The sequence below is a fragment of the Marmota monax genome, unplaced genomic scaffold (assembly GCF_021218885.2).
Source record: "Marmota monax isolate L192 unplaced genomic scaffold, Marmota_monax_Labrador192_F-V1.1 WCK01_AAM20220418_F8-fsc00086, whole genome shotgun sequence".
In the NCBI taxonomy this organism is placed as follows: Eukaryota; Metazoa; Chordata; class Mammalia; order Rodentia; family Sciuridae; genus Marmota; species Marmota monax.
The window spans coordinates 6,608,396-6,632,264 of NW_026693086.1; the positions used below are offsets into that span (position 1 = coordinate 6,608,396).

General features: G+C 44.0%; 1 protein-coding gene across 2 annotated transcripts; it reads left to right on the plus strand.

The window, feature by feature from the left end:
- Positions 1-10,699: 10,699 nt before the first annotated feature.
- Stx4 (syntaxin 4) lies at positions 10,700-16,176 on the plus strand. 2 transcript variants are annotated; one of them, XM_046454657.2, is made up of 11 exons: positions 10,700-10,938; positions 11,116-11,217; positions 11,328-11,427; positions 11,550-11,624; positions 12,220-12,290; positions 14,013-14,121; positions 14,194-14,270; positions 14,492-14,629; positions 15,565-15,675; positions 15,746-15,844; positions 15,928-16,176. In XM_046454657.2, the coding sequence occupies exons 1-10, from the start codon at positions 10,909-10,911 to the stop codon at positions 15,827-15,829; spliced, it is 897 nt and encodes a 298-aa protein (XP_046310613.1). In that variant the 5' UTR covers positions 10,700-10,908; the 3' UTR covers positions 15,830-15,844; positions 15,928-16,176. The 2 variants fall into 2 exon arrangements, with proteins under 2 accessions (XP_046310613.1, XP_046310616.1); XM_046454660.2 differs by lacking the exon at positions 10,700-10,938 and having other exon boundaries at positions 11,306-11,427.
- Positions 16,177-23,869: the final 7,693 nt, after the last annotated feature.

A 23,869-nucleotide genomic window follows, 5' to 3' on the forward strand; every position in this document is an offset into this window, starting at 1 on the left:
ATAAAAATAAATAAACAAAATACAGGTATTATGTCCATCTACAACTAAAAAAATCAAAATAAAAAAGAAGTGGAGACTCCAGAGCTTCTTCTGTCTGTCATATGATAATACAAGAAGATAGCCCTCTACAAACCAGGAAGCAAATCCTCACTGTGAATTGAATCTGTTGACAGATTCATCTGGACTTCTCAGCCTCCAGAACTCAGGGTCACTTGACCCCTGAGCCACATCCCCAGCCCTATTTTGTATTTTATTTAGAGACAGGATCTCACTGAGTTGCTTAGTGCCTTGCTCGTTGCTTAGGCTGGTTTTGAACTCCCAATCCTCCTGCCTTAGCCTCCCACGAGGCTGGGATTACAAGAATGCATCACTGTGACTGACTTGGGATCTTTATATTTATTTATTTATTTAGATTCATTTTTTAGTTGTGCTTGGACACAATACCTTTATTTTATTATTTTTATGTGGTGCTGAGAATTGAACCCAGGGTCTCATACGTGCTAGGCGAGCACTGTACCACTGAGCCACAACCTCAGCCCTGGCTTGGGATCTTTTAAAAACACAGTCTTGCTAAATTATCCAGGCTAGTCTTGAGCTCACAATCCTCCTATCTCAGTTTCCTGACTAGCTGGGGTTACAGGAATGCACCATTGCCCTGAGCTCACTCTTTGACATATATATATATATATATATATATATATATATATTTGAAATATAGTACTTTTACACAGTTCAAAAATCTAAGTAATATGAAAGGTATACAGTAAAATTCTTACTCTAGGGCTGGGGTTGTGGCTCAGTGGTAGAGTGCTTGCCTAGCATGTATGAGGCACTGGGTTAGATTCTCAGAATCACATATAAAAATAAATAAAATAAAGTCCATACATATATTTAAATATATTATATATATATTAAAAAATTCTTACTCTAACAATTGTAGTAACCTCCTTATTCCCGTGTATCACTTCTAGGGAACTTGTATTAGTTTCTTACATAACTTCCCAAGATTTCTTTAAGAAGATACAAACAAACACATCTCCCACACACATACACACCTTTCTTTCCTTCTTTTAAGTTTATAGCAGCTTTATTCATAATTGCCAAAACTTGGAAGCAACCAAGATGTTCTTCAGTAGATGAGTGAATAAACAAACTGTAGTACATCCAGATAATGGAATATTATTAAGCACTAAAAAGAAATGACCTATCAAGTCATAAAAAGACACAGAGAAGGGGCTGTGGCTGTGGCTCAGCGGTAGAGTGCTTGCCTAGCACATGTGAGGCACTGGGTTCGATCCTCAGCACCACATAAAAATAAATAAATAAAATAAAGATATTGTGTCCAACTACAACTAAAATTTAAAATAAATAAATAAATAAAAAGACATGGAGGAAAATTAAGTACATATTGCGAAACCAATCTGAAAAAACTATATACTGTGTGATTTCAAGTATTCGACATTCTTGCAAAGACAAAGCTATGAAGACAGTAAAAAGATCTGTGGTCTCCAGAGGATGAGGGGGAAGGAAGGGTAAGTAAATGAAGTGCTTGGGACATTAGGGAAGTAAGATTATCCTGTATGATACTATGTGGGATACATGTCATTATGCATTTGTCAAACCCATATAAAGTATAACATAAGGAATGAAATCTAATGGAAACTATGGTCTTGAGTTAATAATTACGTAGTTCTGATTCATGAATTGTAACAAATGTACCACAGTAATTCAAAATGTTAATAATAGGGGAAGCTGGATGGAGAACACATGGGAACTCTGTACTTTCAGCTCAATTTTTCTGTAAACCTGAAACTGCTCAAAAAGAAGTTTTATTAATTAAAACAGAACTAAATTTTAGTCTATGATTCTATGTAGCTAAATCCCTGCCCCCACCCTCCACATTGGGGATTGAACCCAGTAGGGATCTGCCATTGAGCTACTTTCCCAGTCTTTTAATTTTTTATTTTTATTTTGAGACAATATCTTCCTAATTTGCCCAGGTTGGCCTCAAACTTGAGATCTTCCCTCCTTAGCGTCCCAAGTTGCTGGAATTACAGGAGTGTGCTACTGTGTCTAGTACAGCTAATCTCTCTCTCTCTCTCTTTTTTTTTTTTGTACAGGGATTGAAGCCAGGGGTGCTTAACACTGAGCCACATCCCAGTCCTTTTTTTTTTTTTTTTTGACACAGGTTCTCGCTAAGTTGCTTAGGGCCTCACCAAGTTGCTGAGGCTGGCTTTGAACTTGCAATCCTAATGCCTCAGCCTCCCGAGTTGTTAGGATTACAACAACTCGGTTTGTGCCACTGTGTCTAGTTTAGCTAAATTCTTAGTCTGTAGTCAAGGCATCAGGAGACACTAAGGATGATTAGGACCCAACACAGCAATCACCGGGACACAAATCAATCTAGCTATGACTATCTCCACCTTTTGTCCTTCTTGGTAGAGAGGGAAGGAACTTGTATAGATGTGTGTCCTGTTTTTTGCAAATAGTAGGAAGGCAGAGCTTTATTATATCTGCTTCTTGACAATTGCCTTCAAGTAATATGCTAAAGGGACATATTTTTAAAAAACTTTTTTGGACACCTTTATTTACTTATTTATTTATTTATTTATTTATTTATTTATTTATTTATTTATTTATGTGGTGTTGAGGATAAAACCCAGTGCCTCACATATACTGGGTGAGCACGCTACCACTGAGCCACAACCCCAGCCCCTAAAGGGACATATTTTGAGGTGGTGTAGTTTGGCCTCCTACAGCATATTTAAACCACATTGCTTATCCTTTCTCAGTGTAATGCTCATCAATTTTTTTCCTCATCTTCTTATTCCTCTTAGTATACTCAAGGTATCCCCCAGGCCTGGGGATGAGGCAATGCAGGCTGATAACCAGAAGGGATAAATCATCCTCTGGAGAGCATATTATGGCTTGGATCTGAATGTCCCCAAAAGCTCATGTGTTGAAGGCTTGATTCCCAATGCAGCAATTACCAGAGGAGGGGCCATTAGGAAGTGATTGGATCATGAGGATTCTGACCTCATCCGTGGACTAATCCACTGACAGCTGAATGAACCACTGAGAGGTGATAGAAATTGTACACAGGTGGGGGCGTGTTGGAAGAAGTAGGTCACTAGAGACATGACCTTGGGGACTATATCTTGTCCCTGGCACTCTCCTCTTCTTTCTCTGCTTCAGGGTTGCCATGAGATGAGAAGCTTTCCTCTGACATACTCTTCTGACAGGACGTTTGCCTTGGAGCCAGCAGACCATGGACTGAAACCTCCAAAACTGTGAGCCAAAATAAACCTTTCTTTCTTCAAGTTGTTTATGTCAGGTATTTTGGTCACAGAGACAAAAAGCTGACTAACACAGCCTGTCAGGCACCTAGGCCTGACCTGCAGAGAACACACACTTTTTTTTCTTATGCAATGGTAAGCCTGATATCCTTATTCTACACTTTCATATTTAAATAATGAATATTTCATATTTCTATATAGCGAGGCTCCTAATGCTTTTGTAGTTGGACACTATATCTTTATTTATTTTTGTGTGGTGCTGAGGATCGAACCCAGTGCCTCACATGTGCGAAGTGGGCGCTCTACCAATGAGCTACAGCCCCAGCTCTCCTAATTCTTTTTTGATAGCTTCCACTTGCTGATCGACAAGTTTCTGATCTATCTCACACAACACCAATAAATACACAGATATGATAAGTTAAAATTATATTCTCCCATTCTTTGAAGTTGGTATGGATTTGTGACTTGCTTTGAATAGAATATTCTGTAAGTCATGTGCAGATTCATAATAGGACTACAAGAGGCAATGCAGCTTCCACTTTCACCTTCTTGGAACACTGAAGTCACTATGCTATGAATAAACCCAGATGAAGTGTCACACGGAGGGAGTGGCTCAACCACTCCAGCCAAGCTAGCCATCAGAGCTAAGATCCCAGACACATGAGTATGAGTGAACCCATCTTGGATCAGCCCACCCCAGCAGAGGTGCCAGCTGACTGTAACCACTTGCGTAGTCCAAGGCAAGACCAGCAGAAAAATCACCCAGCTGCTTTCAGAATCTGTAAAAACAAAAAGTGGTTGCTTTAGTCCAGTAAGTAACCCCATGTTTCTGGGGGGTGATTTCTTATGCAGCAGTAGCTAATTAATATAGTGGGAATCTCTTCTGGTTTCTCAGAAGTAGGATTGCTGGTTCAAAGTGCATATATAGTCAGGAATGGTGGCACACGCTTGTAATTCCAACCACTCAGGAGGCTGAGACAGGAGGCTCATATTTTTGAGGTCAGCCGTGGCAACTCAACAAAACCCTATCTTAAAATAAACTAAAAAATGGCTGGGGATGTGGCTCAGTGGTAGAGCACCCCTGAGTTCAATCTCTAGTACTGTAAAAAAATGGAGGGATATGTATGCCTTATTTTAGTACTGGGGATTGAACCCAGGGCCTTGTGCAAGTTGGGCAAGTGCTCTACCTCTGAGAGACACCCCACCCCTTTTTATTTATTGATTTATTTTTATATTTTGAGATAATGTCTCCCTAAGCTGTAAAGGCTGGCCTCAAACTTGCAATCCTCCTGCTTCAGCCTCCCAAGTAGCTCATATTACAGGAATGTGCCTCTGTGCCCAACACATTTATCATTTTGATAAATATTATTTGGGTTGCATTATTTTGCATTCTTACCAATAATGAATGAAGTACTTATTTCCCCACAGTCTTGTTGACAAAGTGTCTTGTCAGATTTATGGGCTTAAACTAATGCAATAAACACAAAATAGCATTTCAGTATTTTTGGTTTTTTTGTGGATCTGGGGATTTAACCTGGGGGTGCTTTATCATTGATCTATATCCCCAGCCCTTTTTATTTTTATTTCGAGACAGAGTCTTGCTAAGTTGCTGAAGCTGGCTTCAAATTTGCCATCCTTATGCCTCAGCCTCCTGAGTAGCTGGAATTACAGGCATGAGCCACTATACCTGACTTCATCATTACCTTATTTTCATTTCTATTATTTTGAGTAATGGTGTACATCTGCATACATGTTTAAAGCCTATGTATTTTTTTTGGTGAACTGTCATATTCTTTGCCTATTTTTGTTATACTATGGGTCTTTTTTATCAATATGAATAGTAGGGAGATTAGCTGTTTGTGTATGATAAGAATTGCATATATATATGATAGTATATATACATATATATATTTCCCAATTTGTTTTTTGACTTTGCTCATGTTTTTACCATGCAGAATTTTTTATAGAGATAGATGTATTAATCTTTTCTTTTATAGCTGCTGAATTCTAAGTTGGAGTTGGAAAACCTGTCCTCATTTTGAGACCTATAAAGGATTTTCCCCTTATTATCTTGTAGTGTTTTAAAAAATATTTAAAAATTTTTAGTTGTAGATGGACAAAATATCTTTTGTTTATTTAGTTTTCCTATGTGGAAAAAAAAAAAAACCAGTGCCTCATGCATACTAGGCAAGTGTTCTACCACTGAGCCACAACCCCACCCATATCTTGTGGTGTTTTTATGAAGCTTATCCTGACAAATAACATTATCCATCTTATTTATTTATTTATTTGCAGCGCTGTGGATCTGGACCCAGTGTTTTGCATGTTAGGCAAGTGCTCTACCACTGATCTATATCCTCAGGTCTCCCATCACCTTTAGAATAAATTTCAAGGCCAAAATCATGGCATGAGTTAATAGTGTCACTTATCACCCACGTGAAGAGGAAACACAGGAAGACAGGAAACTGGTTTAGGAGGTTTCCAGGGGAAGGTGATACATCCTGTTTTGTGTATGTTGGGCTTCAGATGCCTGTGTGGCCTCCAGGAGGGGACATCCAGGAGGCCAGTGGATTCTGGGATTTGGGATCTGGAGCTCAGGAGAAAGTTTGGGTTGAAGATGCACCTTTGGAGGCAAGCATATGGATGTCAGTTAAAACCATAGGAGTGTGTGTAGAATTTGAAGAGGGGAAGGTCACTCAGATGGAACTCTAAGGAGTAGTCAAGTTCAGGCCCCAGACAGGCTCAAGAAGACAGAACTATGTGGGCTCCGTTCATGGATCACGGGGTTTGCACAGAAATAGTCTTGGTGATTGGAGGCTCTTAAGTGACATATGGGTGGATATCTTTGGCTTCTGGAGACAAAGTAAATGAGGAAAGAGGAGGACCAAGAACCTCTCCAAGAGTCAGTTCCAACCCAGCAGGTTTGGAGACCCTGTGACAGGGGAACAGAGGCAGTTCAGTCAGCAAGCATCAGCCCCCTCCTCCCCCCAGATAATCCAAAACATCAATAGGTGGCAGCAAGTCCCCAGAGGTGGTGGAACATGCAGAGCCACCCCTAACTGGTATTTTCCTTGGATCATAGTGTAATGGTTAAGAGTACACACCCTATAGTTGCACTATCTGGCTTCAAATCCTAGCTTTATCATTTACCAATTGTGAAACTTTGGGTAAGTTACTTAACTTCTCTGTGGTCAGTTTTCTTTCCTGTAAAATGAGGGCAGTAATAGCATCCATCTTATAGAATTATTACAATTAAATGGGTTAATGTTTATAAAGTTGTTTATATTGGTGCCTGGTACAAATAAATACTATATAAATATAAAATGAAAAATGAATAATTCTATTCACTCATGAATATTTACCGACCAGTTAGTATATGTGAAACACTGTTGTAGTTGCTGGAGACACACTAGTGTATAAGGCAGGTAAAAATCCCAGTCCTCATGAAAGATTTTTTTTTTTGTATTGGGGATTGAACCCAGGAGCTTAACTACTGAGCCACATTCCCCAGCCCTTTTTTATTTTTTATTTTGAGTTAGGATCTCATTAAGTTGCTGAGGGCCTCACTAAATTGCTGAGACTAGCTTTAAACTTACAATCCTCCTGTGTCAGCCTCCTGCTAGGATCACAGGCATGCACCACCATACCTGGCTTCATGAAATTATTGTTGTTGTTGTTGTTTTATACTCCATTTAATTAATTTATTTTTTAATGTGGTACTGCAGATCAAACCCAGGGCCTCACACATACTAGGCAAGTGAGTCTATCACCACAGTCCCATGAAGTTCTTATCTAGTGAGTGTGGTAGAGATAAAGACAGACAAAATATAAAATAAATAAGCAAAATATACAGTCTGTCAGATCCAAGTGGAGACATGAGAGATGTGCAGGAATTAGTGAGTAGATTAGCACCCAGTGTACAGTGGTGCTCAGGGGATGGAAAGAGGAAGGCAGGCTTTAGACAAGCAACTATATGGAATCCCCAGCAGAGACACTGGGGATGCTGAAAGCCTCAGAGTAACAACCAACATCTTTACCCTCATAAAATAGAAAAAATACTTATATAGCACTGTCCTATAGCAGATCTGCTTATTCTCTTTACTTATATCATCTCATTTAATCCTTATAGCAAATCTATTTGGTACCACTATTCTTCCCATTTTTCAGATGGGAACTGAGGCACAGATAGGTTAAGTAACCTGCCTCACAGAGTTAGTAGGTGAATGAGCAGGGATCCCTGCCCAGGTCATCTGGCTCCAGTGTGGGTAGGATCATACCTTCAGGTAGAAGGGACAGGACAGGTTGCTAAGCATCAGGACTAGGTGGAGTCTGAGCTTCAGACAGACTGGAAAAAATATACACCCCCCAATACCTACACACCCAAGGCCAATGTACTTAATACATATTTCAAGGTCACTCAGAGGGACTGGAAGTAACAAAAGGCTCAGTTTCTGAATGGTCTGTCCCCTCTACACACCACTCCGTGCTTTAAGTCCAGCTTCTTGTGACCTTTAGTCACCATCCCAAAGCCCTGTAATCCCACCCAGAGACCATATATGAAATAATGAATATCATAATCCTGAGTTGCTTAACAGAGACACCAACAACTTCATATTGCAGCTTGGAACCAAGAAAGCAAATCATCAAGCTGGGCACAGTGGGGCACGCCTGTAATCCCAGTGATTTGGGAGGCTGAGGCTGGAGGATTGCAAGTTTTTGAAATTAACCTCAGCAATTTAGCAAGGCCCTAAACAATTTAGCAAGACTCTGTCTCAAAATGGAAAATAGAAAGGGCTAGGGATGTAGTCTAGTGGTAAAGAGCCTCTGCATTAAATCCCCACTACAAAAAAAAAAAAAAAAAAAAAAAAAAAAGAAAAGAAAAGAAAGAGAGAGAGAAAGAAAAGGAAGAAAGTCATCAAGAGGCTGAGATACAGAAGCAGATGGGACTCAGGGCCCACAGAGAGCTGGAATGCACAGTAGTAAAATCCCAGAGAGGGGGAAACCCTCATGAATTTACAAGACCCTTCTATATCCTTCCTAACCTCCCTTGACATCATCCAATTCTTACTTTAGGCAAGGCAGAAGTTGCCAGACCAAGTTGTCAAATGAGGGAATTGTGTCCCAGAAAGAAGCAATCATTCAAGATCACATACAGTCAGGTGCTCAAGAGTCCTTCCACTTCCAGAGAGAGAGAGAGAGAGAGAAGGAGAAGAAGGAGGAGGAGGAGAAAGAGGAGGAGGAGGAAGAGGAGGGGGGGCTGGGGTTGTAGCTCAGTGGTTGAGCACTTGCCTCACATGTGTGAGGCACTGGGTTCGATCCTCAGCACCACATAATAAAAAAATAAATTATATATATATATATATATATATATATATATATATATATGGAGAAGGAGGAGGAGGAGAGAAAAGATGTGGGGGCAGCAGCAGGAGGCGAGTGGCAGTTAATTGGAGAGGCACAGGCTAAAACCGAAGACCCAAGTGCAGAGAAATTCTTCTTCATGATCTTTAAGGGACCTCACCCTTAGCCTCCTGATAAGCCCTCCAACCCTAAATTCCCTCTGTACATTGATTGGCAGCAGCATCTTCATTCCATTCGCAAACTCAGGCAAGCTGAGTTCTAAGGGGGAAAAGAAACACCAAAGTCCCTCACTCAGCACTTGACAGTTTCCAACTTCATAATCATTGAACTTCATCACCTTTCTTTTCTTTTTCTTATTGGGGATTGATCCCAGGGGTGTTTAACCTCGGAACCACATCACCAGTCCTTTTTTATATTTTATTAGAGACAGGGTCTCGCTAAGTTACTTAGGGCCTTGCTAAATTGCTGAGGCTGGCTTTGAACTCTCAATCCTCCTGCCTCAGCCTCCTAAGCCTTTGGGATTACAGGTGAGCGTCACTGCACTCGGCAAGAGCAGGGCATATTGATAAAGTTGATCCTCCTTTCCATCCCCCTGCTGTTACCCATTGTACAGATGGGAGATCAAGGCCCAGAAGCAAGAAGTGACTCTGTAGTCTGTAGCAACTCAGGCACAAGAATATAGGTTTCCTGACCAGTGCATACTGGAGAGGGACCTTTCCTTCTCTTGCTTGAAGTTTTGCATGAGTTCACTGCAAAGAGCTGTACTCTTGACATATGTATATGATCTATGCATTCTTGGCTATGTGGAGACTGAGTGCTTTGGGAACTCCTCCTATAAAATGTAAGTTCCACAAGAGCAGAGATTTTTGTCTGTTAGTCCCTGATTATCTCCAGTCCCTGTAACAGTGTCTAGTCCATAGTATGTGCCCTATAAATATCACTCAAGTGAATGTATAGAGAGCCAGGTTAGGGAAGTGGCACCGTGAAAGAGCGTAAAGTCTAAAGATCAGGGAACCATGGGCTTCGTCTTCGTATACACGACAGGCTAAAATTCTGTTCAGAAATATTTCGTGAGTCCTTTACAGCAGTAGGTACTGAACTTGATGGTGAGGATTTAGATAAGAGCAAGACAGTCATGCTATGACCTCAGGCGAAGAGTAGGGGTGGGAGGTGTGAGTGGCAAGGAAGCAGCCCGCTCAACATAATACAGACACTTTTTTTCTCAGCCTGAGATGTCCTGAAATGGTCTCACTGATCGGAAACTGGTGAGTGCAGCGGGACTGCAGTGTTCCTGCAGGGCGCCGGCCGCCCACCTGTCAGAGGCTGAGCCAGGAGTATGCGGAAGAAATTTCTGCCTTGGGTGAGGTCACTTTCCACCCCCAGATTCTCTGCCTACTAACCCCTGCAATTCTTTGACGCTGAAGACTTCGGATATTGTTATTTTCTGACTTTCAAGGTCCCATGATGCTGACAGTCCCAATTCTAAGTCGTAAGTCTGCCAACGCTCCTGGTCCCCAAAAGAATACAAGCGAATTCAAGCCAATGTCCCACCACCCACTGCCTCAAAAGGTCTCTGGGATAGTCAGTGCCCTCCGCCCCACCTCGCGGGGGCTGTAGGGGAATAGCTCAGAGCCCGGGTGCCGTGGACGTCGTGAGACTGGTCTCGGAGGCAGCGTTGACAGAGCCGGGACACGTGACAGTCAGAGTCACGTTCTGCTGTTTGCGAGGCTGGGACCAAGCCGCTCACGTGACGCGAGGGGCGCCATGGGGTGATGTGAGATGCGGGTCTTTTTCGATTACATAGAAATGACGCATTCCCACCCCTTTTGGCAACAGATTTCCGTTGGAAGAAGCGACGGTTCCGGTAAAGGGGGAGGGCTGTAGCATTGAAGCAGTTTTGCTTCCGTTCGGGGCTCTATAGCTTCCGACCTCGCCTTTCCCTCGGGCGAGGAAGAGACGCGACCTGCTGCGCATGCCCCAACTATCCCAGAGGGGCGGGGCTGAAGCTACGGGAGCGGGAGGGGGGGAAGAAAAGGGAATTCCAACCTGTGGAACTTGGGGGGGTCCTGAAGTCGGCTCCTTCCCATTGACTGTGGACAGTGCGAGGGTCAGGGTCTTTGGCGGCTCATGAGGGTGTTGGGGTCCGCAGGGTGAGGGAGGGGGCTGTCAATGTGAGTGGGGTGCGGGACTTCCAAACTTAGAATCTTGAGGCCCTCTGGGCTCAGACGCCGGGGAGAGAGCTCCCGCCGCCATGCGGGACAGGACCCGCGAGCTGAGGCAGGTGAGAAACTGGGGAAGTAGGGTTGGGGGCTGGAGGACCGACTGGATTGCAGGAGCCCTGGTCTTCGGGAGAGGGAGGGGTGGCTGATGGCCAGGAAGGAAAATCCCGGAAGACTATGGGTCCTGCGGGGCGAGAACTGCAGCATGAAAATGGTGCCAGTGACTTCGGCCCTGGCAGGGGGATAACAGTTCGGACGATGAGGACAAGGAGCGAGTTGCGCTGGTGGTGCACCCGGGCACAGGTCGGTTGGGGAGCCCAGACGATGAGTTCTTCCAGAAGGTAAGGGGCTGGGGTCTTGGCCTGGATTCTCGAGGGGGTAGGAGGACCGAGGAGCAGTGAAATCTGGAGTACCCCAAATCTCTTTCAGCCCTCTCGGTCATCCTTCTTAGGTCCAGACAATTCGGCAGACTATGGTCAAGCTGGAGAATAAAATCCGGGAGTTGGAGAAGCAGCAGGTCACCATCCTGGCCACGCCCCTTCCCGAGGAGAGTAAGCGAAATCCCGGGTGTACGCATGCTCAGCCCAATGGATTGTGGGGGTTGTAGTTAAGTGCAGGGTGATTTCTTGAGGTGGGGGCTGTGGTTGGGGAATCAAGGCCTTCTCTTGTTTAGGCATGAAGCAGGACCTGCAGAACCTGCGTGATGAGATCAAACAGCTGGGAAGGGAGATCCGCACTCAGCTGAAGGGTGAGCTCCTAGGTCCTCCCTTCCCTTTGGTTCTTCCCTGTTCCTGGTATGTCTGGGGAGTTTTTGCCTCTGAGAGACCAGTGATACATCCAGGTCACACAGCAGCCTGGGTCTAGAATCTCTGTACCCTGGCATCCAGTCCACTGTACTTTTCATAACATATGCCTGCTTTTTAGGTTCCTTTATTTAGAATGAAACCATTTACTCCTATAGTTCTTGCTGCTCAATGTGCGTTCTTTGGGTTTTGTTATGAGTCTTCTTCATACTCATGGGAACTCACTGATATAATGCAAGGAAAAATAAACTTTCTGTTGCCAGAGGCTCAAAATTGGTGTCCCCCCCCCACTCCCTGACCCCATGGTGTTGGGAATCTAATCCAAGGCCTTGTGTATACTGTGCATACATTTTACCACTGAGCAACATCCCCAGCCCCTAGTCATTTTATCATAAATTATAGTTCCCTAAAAAATTCCCCAGAAATGAGAAGCTCCCTATTAGGTAGCTGTGATCTGGCTGTGGCCCTTTTTCCTGGTTTCCAATTTCCAGAAGTCTTGAGTCAATATCCTTTTCTCTGGACTCTTGCGTCTTCCCACAGCCATAGAGCCTCAGAAGGAGGAAGCTGATGAGAATTCTAACTCCGTCAACACAAGAATGAGAAAAACCCAGGTGGGTTTATTTTTCCTAGAACTAGGACATTTCAGTAAGTGGTTCATAAATCATTAAATGGCAGATGTATGAAAGAAGGGCCCTTTAGAGATCCTTGAATCTTAACCTGATGATTTTCCAAATAGGGAGCTGAGGCTCAGAAAGGGAAAGTATTCACTTAAGGTGAAGAACCTAGTTTTCCTGATATAAAATCTATTATAACACCCTGCTTTCTTCTTCTCCATTCAGTGAATTTCTTTGTTCATAGACATGACCTTGGCTTGCCTACAGGAGACATGCTTTCAAGAAATGAGATTGGGAATATGGGTTGATTAGGGAGCAAACACATTATTCATGTATGACTTGGTGACTCTGCACAGACAAAGAGAAGGAGAAGTCAGAAATGACTGGCAACTTTCTTGCCTACATGGCAGGGACATCCTTGGCCCCATGGACAGTATTCAAGAAATCAGGAAGAGGAACTTTGCTAGGGCAGCACCGAAGAGGAACTTCACTGGGATGACATCTTAGTAAGGAGATTTGAAGTGATCTGACTGGCTCCCTCTGAGTGTCCAGTGAGAAGTGGCTTGGGGTTCTTGGAGGTTAGGGTTGGAGTTGGTGGACCCAGAGCTCAACAAAGGTCCCAAATCAAAGATGAAGAGGTTGGAGCATTTTGAAAGGGTGCAGTTGAGTCCAGGAGAGCAGATATATCTCTGAAGAAAGAATTCTAAAGGATGAGCTTATTTAAAATATCAGTGGAAGAACAAGGTGGAACAAAATGCCTCGGAGAGGATGTTTTAGGGAGAACCTAAAGCATGGTGATCTCCAGTTTAAGCAGTGAGACTGGCATTCAGCAAGCATTCAACATACATACATTGATTGCTCACTGTGTGCTGGATCCTTTTTAAACCAAAAATCCATATTTTGAGGGACTTATATTTTAGTGGGGCAGGACAATCGCCATAATAATAAAAACACAATAAGTATTAAGGACAAACGAGTAGGAGAAGAGGGTCAAAGAGTGCTGAGAAGGTAGGGTTGCAATTTTAATAAGGTAGACGGCTGACAGTAGTGTTCGGTGGTAGTGCTTGTGCTTAGGATGTTCAATCTCCAATCACTAGAGCCACAAAAAAATTTTTTAAAAAGGTGGAGAAAAGCTGGGCGCTGTGGCACATGCCTGTAGTCCCAGTGGCTTGGGAGGCTGAGACAGGAGGACCATGAGTTCAAAGCCAGCCTCAGCAAAAGCAAGGCACTAAGCAATTTAGTGAGACTCTGTCTCTAAATAAAATATAAAAAAATACATCAGGGGATGTGGTTCAATGGTCGGGTGCTCCTGAGTTCAATCCCCAGTACCCCCCAACCACAAAAAAAAAAGGAAGAGAAAGCTTCATTCAGAATGTGACATTGGAACAAAGATTAAAAGATGTTTGTGGGGCATAAGCATACTAGACAGAAGAAGCAGTGAATTCAAAGGCTAGTAGTGGAAGTAAGGAATAAGGAACACTCTGGAGGGAAAGAGGAGATAAGGTCAGAGAGTTACTGGGGTCAGAGCAGATCGTGTAGGGCCATTTAGGCCTTGGTTAGGGCTTTGGCTTTCACTCAGAAGTGAGGGAGCCTGTTAGGGTGGTTAAGGCAGTAGGCACCTCATGACAGTTCATGTTTGCTCACTATATCCTTGGGATGCTGAGGCCCAGAGAGGCAGGGATCCTCCTGAGGTGACCAGCTTGTATTCTCCATCCTTAGCATGGGGTGCTGTCCCAGCAATTTGTGGAGCTCATCAACAAGTGCAACTTGATGCAGTCTGAATACCGGGAAAAGAACGTGGAGCGCATTCGGAGGCAGCTGAAAATCAGTGAGTTGGAGCTCTAGACCTGTGGTGTCGGGTAATGCTGACCCAGCTCTGAGCTGGCCTTTTCTTTTACAGCCAATGCTGGAATGGTTTCTGATGAGGAGCTGGAGCAGATGCTGGACAGTGGGCAGAGTGAGGTGTTTGTATCCAATGTGAGTGCCCATGGCCATCTTCCCTCTGCTGGGCCTCCCATTTTCTCTGATCCCTGGTGCCTTTTGACTCAGGGCATACTGCAGCCCATTATGGAGTCACTCATCAGGTTCCTGACTTTGCTCCTTGGCTAGGGGACTGCCCCAAAAACCCAACAGGAGCTTCTGACCTGTTGCTGGTCACCCTGTGATCTATTTCCTCTCTTCTGTCCACATCCCCCCAGATACTGAAGGACACACAGGTGACTCGACAGGCCCTAAATGAGATTTCAGCTCGGCATAGTGAGATCCAGCAGCTTGAACGCAGTATCCGTGAGCTTCATGAGATCTTCACTTTTTTAGCAACTGAAGTGGAGATGCAGGTGGGTACTGTGGGCAGCCCCCAGATGGGAGGCTATGCATAGTCAGAGCCTTCAGTCTCAACCTGGGACCAATCTCTCCACCCTTAGACTCTTTCCTGGGCTTTTGTGCTCTTCCAGGCTTGGCCATGTCTCAGGTGGCCCCTACTTCCATCCCTAGCCAAATCCCCAGAATTGTGCCCACCTCCACTGCTACCCAGATGGCCACTCCTTTGTACATAACCTCCCATCCATCTCTCCAATTTGCACCTACCCCAGGTATGGCCTCAATCATGGCTCCTCCACTACCAACAGAACCCACCTTCATGATTCTAAGAGCTCCCAAGTTTCCCCCTAGAGGACCTGCCTTCTAAAATTTGAGCAAGGTTGGGGTGTCAGTGGTATTCCTCTGGCCCATTGTAGGAGCTGAGGTAAGCTTCCAGCCCTGTCCTTGAGGAGCTGACCTCAGTAGTGCTACAGCCAATGCCCTTTTGCAGCTGGGAGTCATGGGAAAGGGCTTTCATTCAGTAGGAGTACCAGGACCTGAAGGCTGGTAGTGCCAGGAGGAGGCAGGAACAGGGAGGGCTTCATAGCAGCTGGGAAACAGACATAGAAGAATGGATGAATTCAGATAGATTTGTAAGGGGACAAAAGTTCAATATCTATGAAAAAGGTAGGAGCCATTTGAGGCCCGTGGCTCCATCTTGCCCTTACAAAAGGAGGTTGTATGAAATAAGGGAACAGGGGAGAAGGGACCACATTGATTGAAGGAGCCCAGGAAGCCGTCCTTAGGAGTCACAACTTTTATCAGATCTGGTCCTGCCATATCTTCTTTAGTGCAGTTTTTTTTTTTCTAAGACTGTCCTTTAGTCATTTGTGTCTGGGGTGGGCAAAGGAGTTGCTGGGCCCCCCTTGCCTGGTCATCCCTGTCTCCCTAAATCATTCTATCCTCTGTGCAGGGGGAGATGATCAACCGGATAGAAAAGAACATCCTGAGCTCAGCAGACTATGTGGAACGTGGGCAGGAACATGTCAAGAAAGCTCTGGAGAACCAGAAGAAGGCGAGGAAGGTGAGCCTCCAGCCCTGGCCCCAGCCCCAAGTGTTCCTGAGTGATTTTCCTGACTCCTCTTCTCCCACAGAAAAAAGTCATGATTGCCATCTGTGTGTCCATCACTGTTCTCATCCTAGCTGTCATCATTGGCATCACCACAGCAGTTGGATAATGTTGCTCATTCTCGGTGAGATATGGTGGGCTTGCCCTGTTCCTGGCACCAGCCTTCCCGCCTCCCCTCAGACCCTCTTCTCCCTCCTTCCCTTGCAGATATGGGGAGTGCCAGGGACTGGGGCCTGGCCTTCTCTCCCAGCAGCTGTGGGGGCAGGGCAGAGTCTCCAGCTGGACCCCTGTCCGGACACTGGCCCCTGCGCAAAGGGGCAGATGGTTTTTTCAGGATTGACAGCTGCTTATTCAGTGGGGCCTCCCCCTTCAGGCCATGATGCCTGGGGAAGGGCCTGTAGTGTCCTGTTTGACTGGGACACATGGTTTTGTAAAAAAATTAAAAAATCTTGGAGACCCCTGTGCATGTGTATTCCTAGAAGGATTGGCCCAGGGCTTCCACTGTCTAGCTTCCCACCTCCTGGACACTCCTGGGGCCAGGCTCAGTCAGACAGGCTCAGATCAGAATGCCCTAGGTGTTGTGACCACAGCGGACTGGCTCTGTCCGTCTGTTCTCCCACAGAATGGGTAGAGTGTGTTGGGAAGAGATTTTGTCTGGCTCCCAGCTCATACTGTGCCCCCACTGTGAGTACATAAACCTGAATTGATGAGCTTATCAGGCAAGAAGTGTGTATGTGTGTGTGTGTGTGTTTGTGTGAGACAGAGAGAGAGAGAAAGATATTAGTAGTGTCCCTGAGGCCAAAAGGAAGAGGCATCATGAAAAAGTAATTGAGTAAGTGAGGCTGTTACTTTGGGTACAGTGGTCAGGAAGGTCTGATCTCAGAGGGGACATTTATTTTGAATGGTAAATGAGAAGGATTCAGTTATAGAAAGATGCAGCCAAAGAGACTGCCAGGCAATCTCAGCAACCTAGGCCCTTTACCTAAAAGGCATTGCTTTTTATGAGTTCAACTTAGAGAGCCATGACCCCAGAACAGCATACCTGATTACTGCAAGGTTACCAGGTGGAAGGAGGTAGAAGAGTCAGAAGAGCAAGGACCCTGATTTCCATAAGACATATGAACTACAAACCCTAACTCTAAATTCTAAGCATTCCTAGTCCACATGCCTCATTTCTGGAGGATGTGGCTCCTGTCCCAGACACTTGGTTTCAAAGGGTAAGCTGATTCCTGGCTCTGATGCCTGGTTGGAATAGGGGTGTGCTTGGCTCTGGTCCCCAAGGTCTGGGGGCGGAGTTTTAGTGGCCCAGTCCATCCCACTTTCAATCCCACAGGCTGCTACTGCCCCTTTCGGCTCAGGCCATCCAGCTGCAGGATGTACCAAGAATTGGGGAATGGATACATGTGGTGTCATTGGTGCATTTGGTGTGACACCTGGAAATGAGTTGGGGGAGGGACTGGAGGGCAGGACTGGGTGCAAGGATTGGAACAAGCTAATGGGGGCCTGCTCTCCCTCCACCTGTGGCAGGGTAGCTGCCTGCAGCACCTACCTATGGCCCTAGAGTGGCAACTGACAACATCTGTATCTGGTCAGAGATCTCTAGCAGCTTGGCCAGCAGTTTGTGTGTGGGGTGGGGGGTGAGCTGAGGCATTGGCTTGGTTGCAACTGGAAAAATGATTGGCTAGCGGACTTAGGGGTGGTCATCTCTACTCCTTGGTATTAAATAGTTCTTAGATCTAGGAAGCTGATATGGGCAGGACTTCCAAGTGAGTCCACAGACAGGCAAAAGTGGTTGGATCTCAGAGCTCCAGGGGCAAGACGAAACTTCCAAAAGAGGAGGGAGGAATTGTGGAGGGACTTGCAGGGGTAGTGAGTTAAGGACTTTACAGCAAAGAGCTTCCCATTCCCAGGAGTGTGAAAACCCAACCTAGATGACCACTCTATGGGGAAGCTGGGAGAGCTGGGAGGATCCTGCCCCAATACCAGACTGAATTTGGACTTGGGGGCCTCTGGGCTTCCCTGATTCTCCACCTTTTCCTCCTGTTGCCTGCATCTCCAGTGGAATTCTTTCCAGTTGGCTGCCTTTGTCCTCTCTTACCTCTCTGCCTTCAGAGTAAAACCACAAAATCTGTGGCATCTATGGGGATCTGATTCTTTGGGTATCCACATCTATGCAGCTGGATGTTCTTGAACTAAACAACATGTTAGTGCTTCTTTGCTGTGCTGGACAGCGCCACCCCTGAAAGAGAGATCACCTGTCTCACCCAGAAAACCATTCAGAACCTCCTGGAAGAGGTGACTAGATGATCAGGTGAGCCCTTGGATGCTTGGTGGGCTCAGTAGTTTGAACTTCTGTGGATTGTGGGGACACATTAATGGTTTGAAGAGGTGAGTAAAATTTTGGAACAGACCTGGCAGGCAAGTGAGTAAGTGGAGCAATGCATCAGAGCTCCCACAGGTTTCTCTGTGTACACACCATTCCCTGTGGGACACTGACCTCTGGAAAGAGTCAAGAGGAGGTAGATTTTGCATTGAAATCCTGGTGACGTTGCTTTGCTTTAGCTTAACTTTCAAGGAACAGACTATGGGTTAACTGTAACTTTTTCAAATCTACCTGTTTACAGTCTAGCTGCAACTTACTCAATATTTGTGGTTCAATTTCCCAAGAAGCTGGTCTAGTCCACTCTCCAGGTCAGGCTACGTTGACCTGCCTAGGAATTGTCTGTCCTTGAGTCATAACTTTATTCTTGGCCAAGATGTATGTAGGGTGCTACATGGTACCAAATGCTGTAGTGGAGTGTGTATGTGGTGGATGGAGGAGTGAACAAGTTCAGTGATTGACATCTTTGGTACAGCCTTGTGGAAGATAGAATTATTGTTTCAAATATTTATTGTCCTTCCCTACTGGGCCTCTCACTATAGGAGAATTATACACTCATGCCCCACTGACAGGAGTGGGGCTCTGTGCCTTGGCTTTCTTTGGCCAATGGAATATGAGTAGAAAGGTAAAGTATCACTTCCAAACATGAGCTGTATGTGGTGGCACATGCCTATAAATCCCACCTAGTGGGGAGACAGGCAGGAGGATCACAGGTTCAAGGGCAGCCCCTGCAATTTAGTGAGACCTGTCTCAAAAAATAAAAAAGGAGGCTGGGATATAACTCAGTGGTAGAGCCCTTCTGGGTTCAATCCCCAGTACAACAAACAAAAACCAAAACAAAAAAAAAAAAACTCCACAAAGTAATCTGGCAGCTTCCCTTGTCTTTTCCCTCTGCCATGAGCCTGGCAATTTCTAGATCTAGAATTCTCTTTGAGCTTGGAGCTCACAATGAAATGACATGAAAGTAGGCTATAGCCCACATGTAAGATGATGTGTAATGTGAAAAACATGTTTCTGCTGTTGGCTACTGATGTATTAAAGTTGTTCATCACCATATTATAATTAGTTTGAAATCTGTTACAGAATTAATACCTAAAATTGGGGTGCTGCTACAACAACAAAAACAAAATAAGCCTAAATTACGTGGCATCGGCTTTGAGCTAGACAGTTACTGGTGAAAAACTATTGGAAGTTGGGAGAATGGTGATACTTGTTTTGAAGTCATGAAGTATCTTGTTAAACTAAACTGGGAATAACCAAGAATATAATAATGACTAAATGACTTTAGGGCTTTAGGCAAAAGTTAGGCAAAAAAAAATATTAAAATAGCATACATTGGCCACCGTTGGGTGCATTGATAGATTACTTTAAGAAAAGAACAACTCAGAAAAATTGGTGAGTTATTTTAAATTTGTTTTTTAGTTGTAGTTGGTATAATATCTTTTTTTTGTACAATATCTTTATTTATTTAAATAAAGGTTGGCTGAGGACCCAACCCAGTATCTTACACATGCAAGGCAAGTGCTCTACCACTGAGCTACAGCCCTGCCCCAAAATTGGTGAGTTTTTAAGCAGAAATGAAAGAGAATAAAGAAACTCCAGTCAAGTGATACACTTTCCCCCACCCCAATAATGGAGATTGAACCCTGGGGCACTTTACCACTGAGTTACATCCTCAGCTGTTTAAATTTTTTATTTTGAGACAGGATCTTTCTAAATTGCCCAGGCTGACATGAAACTTGTGATTCTCCTGCCAAGCTAGGAGTGTGTGTGTGTGTGTGTGTGTGTGTGTGTGTGTGTGTTAGTTACTGGGGATTGAACCCAAGGGTGCTCTACTACTGAGCTACATCCCCAGCTCTTTTTATATTTTACTTTGAGACAGGGTCTTGCTAAATTTCCCAGGTTGACCTCAAACTTGTCATCATCCTGCCTGTCTTAATCTCCTGAGTCACTGAGATTACAGGTGTGCACCACAGTGCCTACATGACATACTTTTTTTTATTAGTTGTTGATGGACCTTTATTTTATTTATTTATTTACATGTGGTGCTAGAATCGAACCCAGTGCCTCACACATGCTAGGCAAGCGCTCTACCACTGAGCTACAACCCCAGCCCATAATACACATTTTTTTTAAGAGAGAGTGAGAGACAAACAGAGAGAGAGAGAGAATTTTTTAATATTTATTTTTTAGTTTTCGGCGGGCACAACATCTTTGTTTGTATGTGGTGCTGAGGATCGAACCCAGGCTGCACGCATGCCAGGCGCGCTACCGCTTGAGCCACATCCCCAGCCCCCATGATACACATTTTTAACCAGTAAAAGATACAACTACCTGGGTGCGGTGGCACATGGGCAGGAGGATTGTGAGTTCAAAGCCAGCCTCAACAAAAGTGAGATCCTGTCTCTCTAAATAAAATACAAAATAGGGCTGGGGATGTGGTCACATGCTCCTGAGTTCAATTCCTGATAGCTCTCCCTCCAAAAAGAGAAGATACCTAAATTCAGATGCAGTGACACATGCTGCCTGTAATCCCAGATAATTGAGAGGCAGAGCCATCAGGATCACAGGTTCAAGGCCAGCTTGTGTAATTTAGTGAGACCCTCTCTCAAATTTTAAAGAATTAAAAAAGGGTGAGGATGTAGCTCAACGTTAGAGCACTTACCTAGCGTGTGTGAGGCCCTGGGTTCAATTCCCAGCACCAAGAAAAAAATAAAATAAAACTGAGGATGACAAAATTTGATGAAAACTCATTTTTGTGACAAGGGCCACATTAAGTGTGTTATGTCTTTTGTAAAAACCTCTGAACTGATTAAAGTGGTTCCTAAAGCTGGGTAAAGTGGCACATGCCTATAATCCCAGTGAGTTGTGAGGTGGAGGCAGAAAGATTGCAAGTTGGAGGCTAGTGTGGCAACTTAGATTCTAACTCAAAGTAAGAAATAAATCCAATGTCCTCTCAAATGTGGTCAAGGAGAATAAATGGAAGAGGATTGTCCACTCCAAGGACCGAACATGAAGAATGAATCAAGAAACTATTCCCAGGAAGCAGTTCCAGGGAAAGATGGGGGTCATTCTCAATATCTACCCTGCTGAATTTTAGATTTATTATGGACCAGTAACTGTCTCCCATTTGTCCCTGTGAATGGGAGCATGTACTGTTGTTTTCCTGTCCTTATTCTACTATTTTCCTTTTTTGGTACTGGGGATTGAACTCCAGACCTTGCACATGTCAGGCAAGCATTCTACCACTAAATTATATCCCTAAACCCCTTGTTCTACTTTATATGTTGGGGGTATGTGTGTGTGTTGGGAGGCAGGGACACAGATGTCTCTCTCTCTCTCTCTCTCTCTCTCTCTCTCTCGTCTCTGGATCAAGGGAAGCCACATCTGGAGATGATATAGAGATTTGTAAAGATCTGTCATGATTAGATGGGTCATTTGAGTTGTCTTTCTTGGGAAGGGGATGCATTTGTTTTGTATGTGGAAAACAAGACAAAGGCAATAATTATGATGAAGAGGAAGATTTTATAATTGCTCAAAAACATTCACTGACACTTTCTATGGGGCTCAATCACATGGAAAGATTATTCCTACTCCACTAATGTCACGTTTGGATATATGGCATGCTTTAGCCAATGGAACTTGAGTGGAAATGACATATACCGGAAAAAAAAAAAAAGCCATCACAGGCCAGGCATGGTGTTGCACACCTGTAATCCCAGCAGCTGGGAAGGCTGAGGCAAGAGCATCCAGGTTCAAAGACAGTCTCAGCAACTTAGTGAAGCCCTAGGTAACTTAGCAAGACTCTGTCTCAGAATAAAAAATGGACTAGGGATGTGGCTTAGTGATTAAGTGCCCCTGGGTTCAATTCCTGATACCAAAATAATGATAATAAATTTTTTAAAAAAGAGTCATCGTGGGGGTGGGGGGACTGGGGTTGTGGCTCAGCAGTATAGTGCTCACCTAGCACATGTGAGGCCCTGGGTTCGATCCTCAGCACCACATATAAATAAATAAAGTAAAGGTATTGTGTCCAAGTATTACTAAAAAAATAAATTTTTAAAAATGCTTAAAAAAAAGAGTCATCACAGGGTTGAGGCTGTGGCTCAGTGGTAGAGTGCTTGCCTAGCATGTGTGAGGCACTGGGTTTGATTCTTAGCATCACATATAAATAAATTAATAAAATAAAGGTCCATACATCCAAAAAATATATTTAAGAAAAAGAGCCATCAGAGAGTCTGCCACCTTTCCTCATTTTTCTCTGTTGAGATTGAAAGTTCCAGATTGAGTTGTTCCTTAAGATTGGATTCTGGAATAAAGATGGCATAGACTTAGGAGAAAGTAGCTCAGTGGTAGAGCACTTAACTAGCATGTGCAAGGCTGTGGGTTCAATTCCCAGCAAAACACACACATACACACAATGGTACAGAAGGGTAGCTGTCCTGTGGAAGACACCGAGTTATACTCTGTCAGAAATATGTATTTGTTGTTGTGAGCCACTGAGATACTTGGATTGTTGTTACTGAAGCAAACTTGATCCTGGCTGATTGATAAAAGTTCCCTACAAACTTTAAAGCCTCCTCTACTTGGTTCTCCTTTTCCATCACTATGATAATTTGCATACCATAATGAACTTTAGTGATATTATGATGTCTGAGCCTTTTCCCCCTGTTCAGGTCCTATCCAACGAAGCTTCTTGATTCTTACTGGCTCTTTGTAACTAGTGGCAGCCGCTCATGTGGATGAGAAAAATAACCTTGGAGGAAGGGATGAAAACAAGATAAAATGAACCCTAGGTCTTGATGACTTTATGGAAAGACCCACCATACTACTTGGAGGAAGTAGTATGGACCTATCCTAGTGGAGAGGTCAAATATAGGGTGGGCCTAGATCTTCTAGCATTACATCAACCTCACATATATCCTAAGACCATGGTGGCACCCTTGCAGAAGAGCTGCAAGAAGGAAAAAAAGAAAAGTAAAGCCTAAACTTGCCTTAATTCCACAGCTATCCACCCTTCAAAACAATGTCAACATAATGGATAGTAACTGGGAATCCTACATTCGTTTGCATAGTATGGAGACAGCTTCATGAAATAGAGACCCAGAATAACTGTGCCTTAAGTTAGAAATTTCCCTCATATAATAGTCCAAATTAGGGGCTAGGGTTGTGACTCAGTGGTAGAGTGCTTGCCTAACATGGGTGTGGCACTGGGTTTGATCCTCAGCACCACATAAAAATAAATAAATAAAAATACACCTACAACTAAAAAAAAATTTTTTTTAAAGTCCAAGTTAGTAGTATGGTGGGTCTTTCCATAAAGTCATCAAGACCTAGGGTTCATTTTATCTTGTTTTCATCCCTTCTTGGACCCAAGATGGTCCACCCATTTCCACAGTCCCGCCCTTATGAAGGCAGGAACTTGAAGAGGATGGCTTGCAGTTTCCCCTAAATTGCATGACTCAAGTTGTACAGATCATTTCTGCTCTGATTCAGTGGATAGAATGTAAGTCACAAGGCCACACCCAGATGAAAGAATTGCTGAGAAATATAATCTTTATACCCTGAGCAGCTTTTTGCCAAATTAAAGTTCTCTTACTCCAAAAGGTGGGGAGAGATATTGGGGACCACTAGCAGCTATAGCCAACACTGTGTTACTCCAACTGTATTATTTTTCTATTACTGATATGTCAAATTATCATGAACTTAATTACTTAAAACAACATACATTTATTCGTTTATAGTTCTGGAGGTCCGAAGTCCAAAATC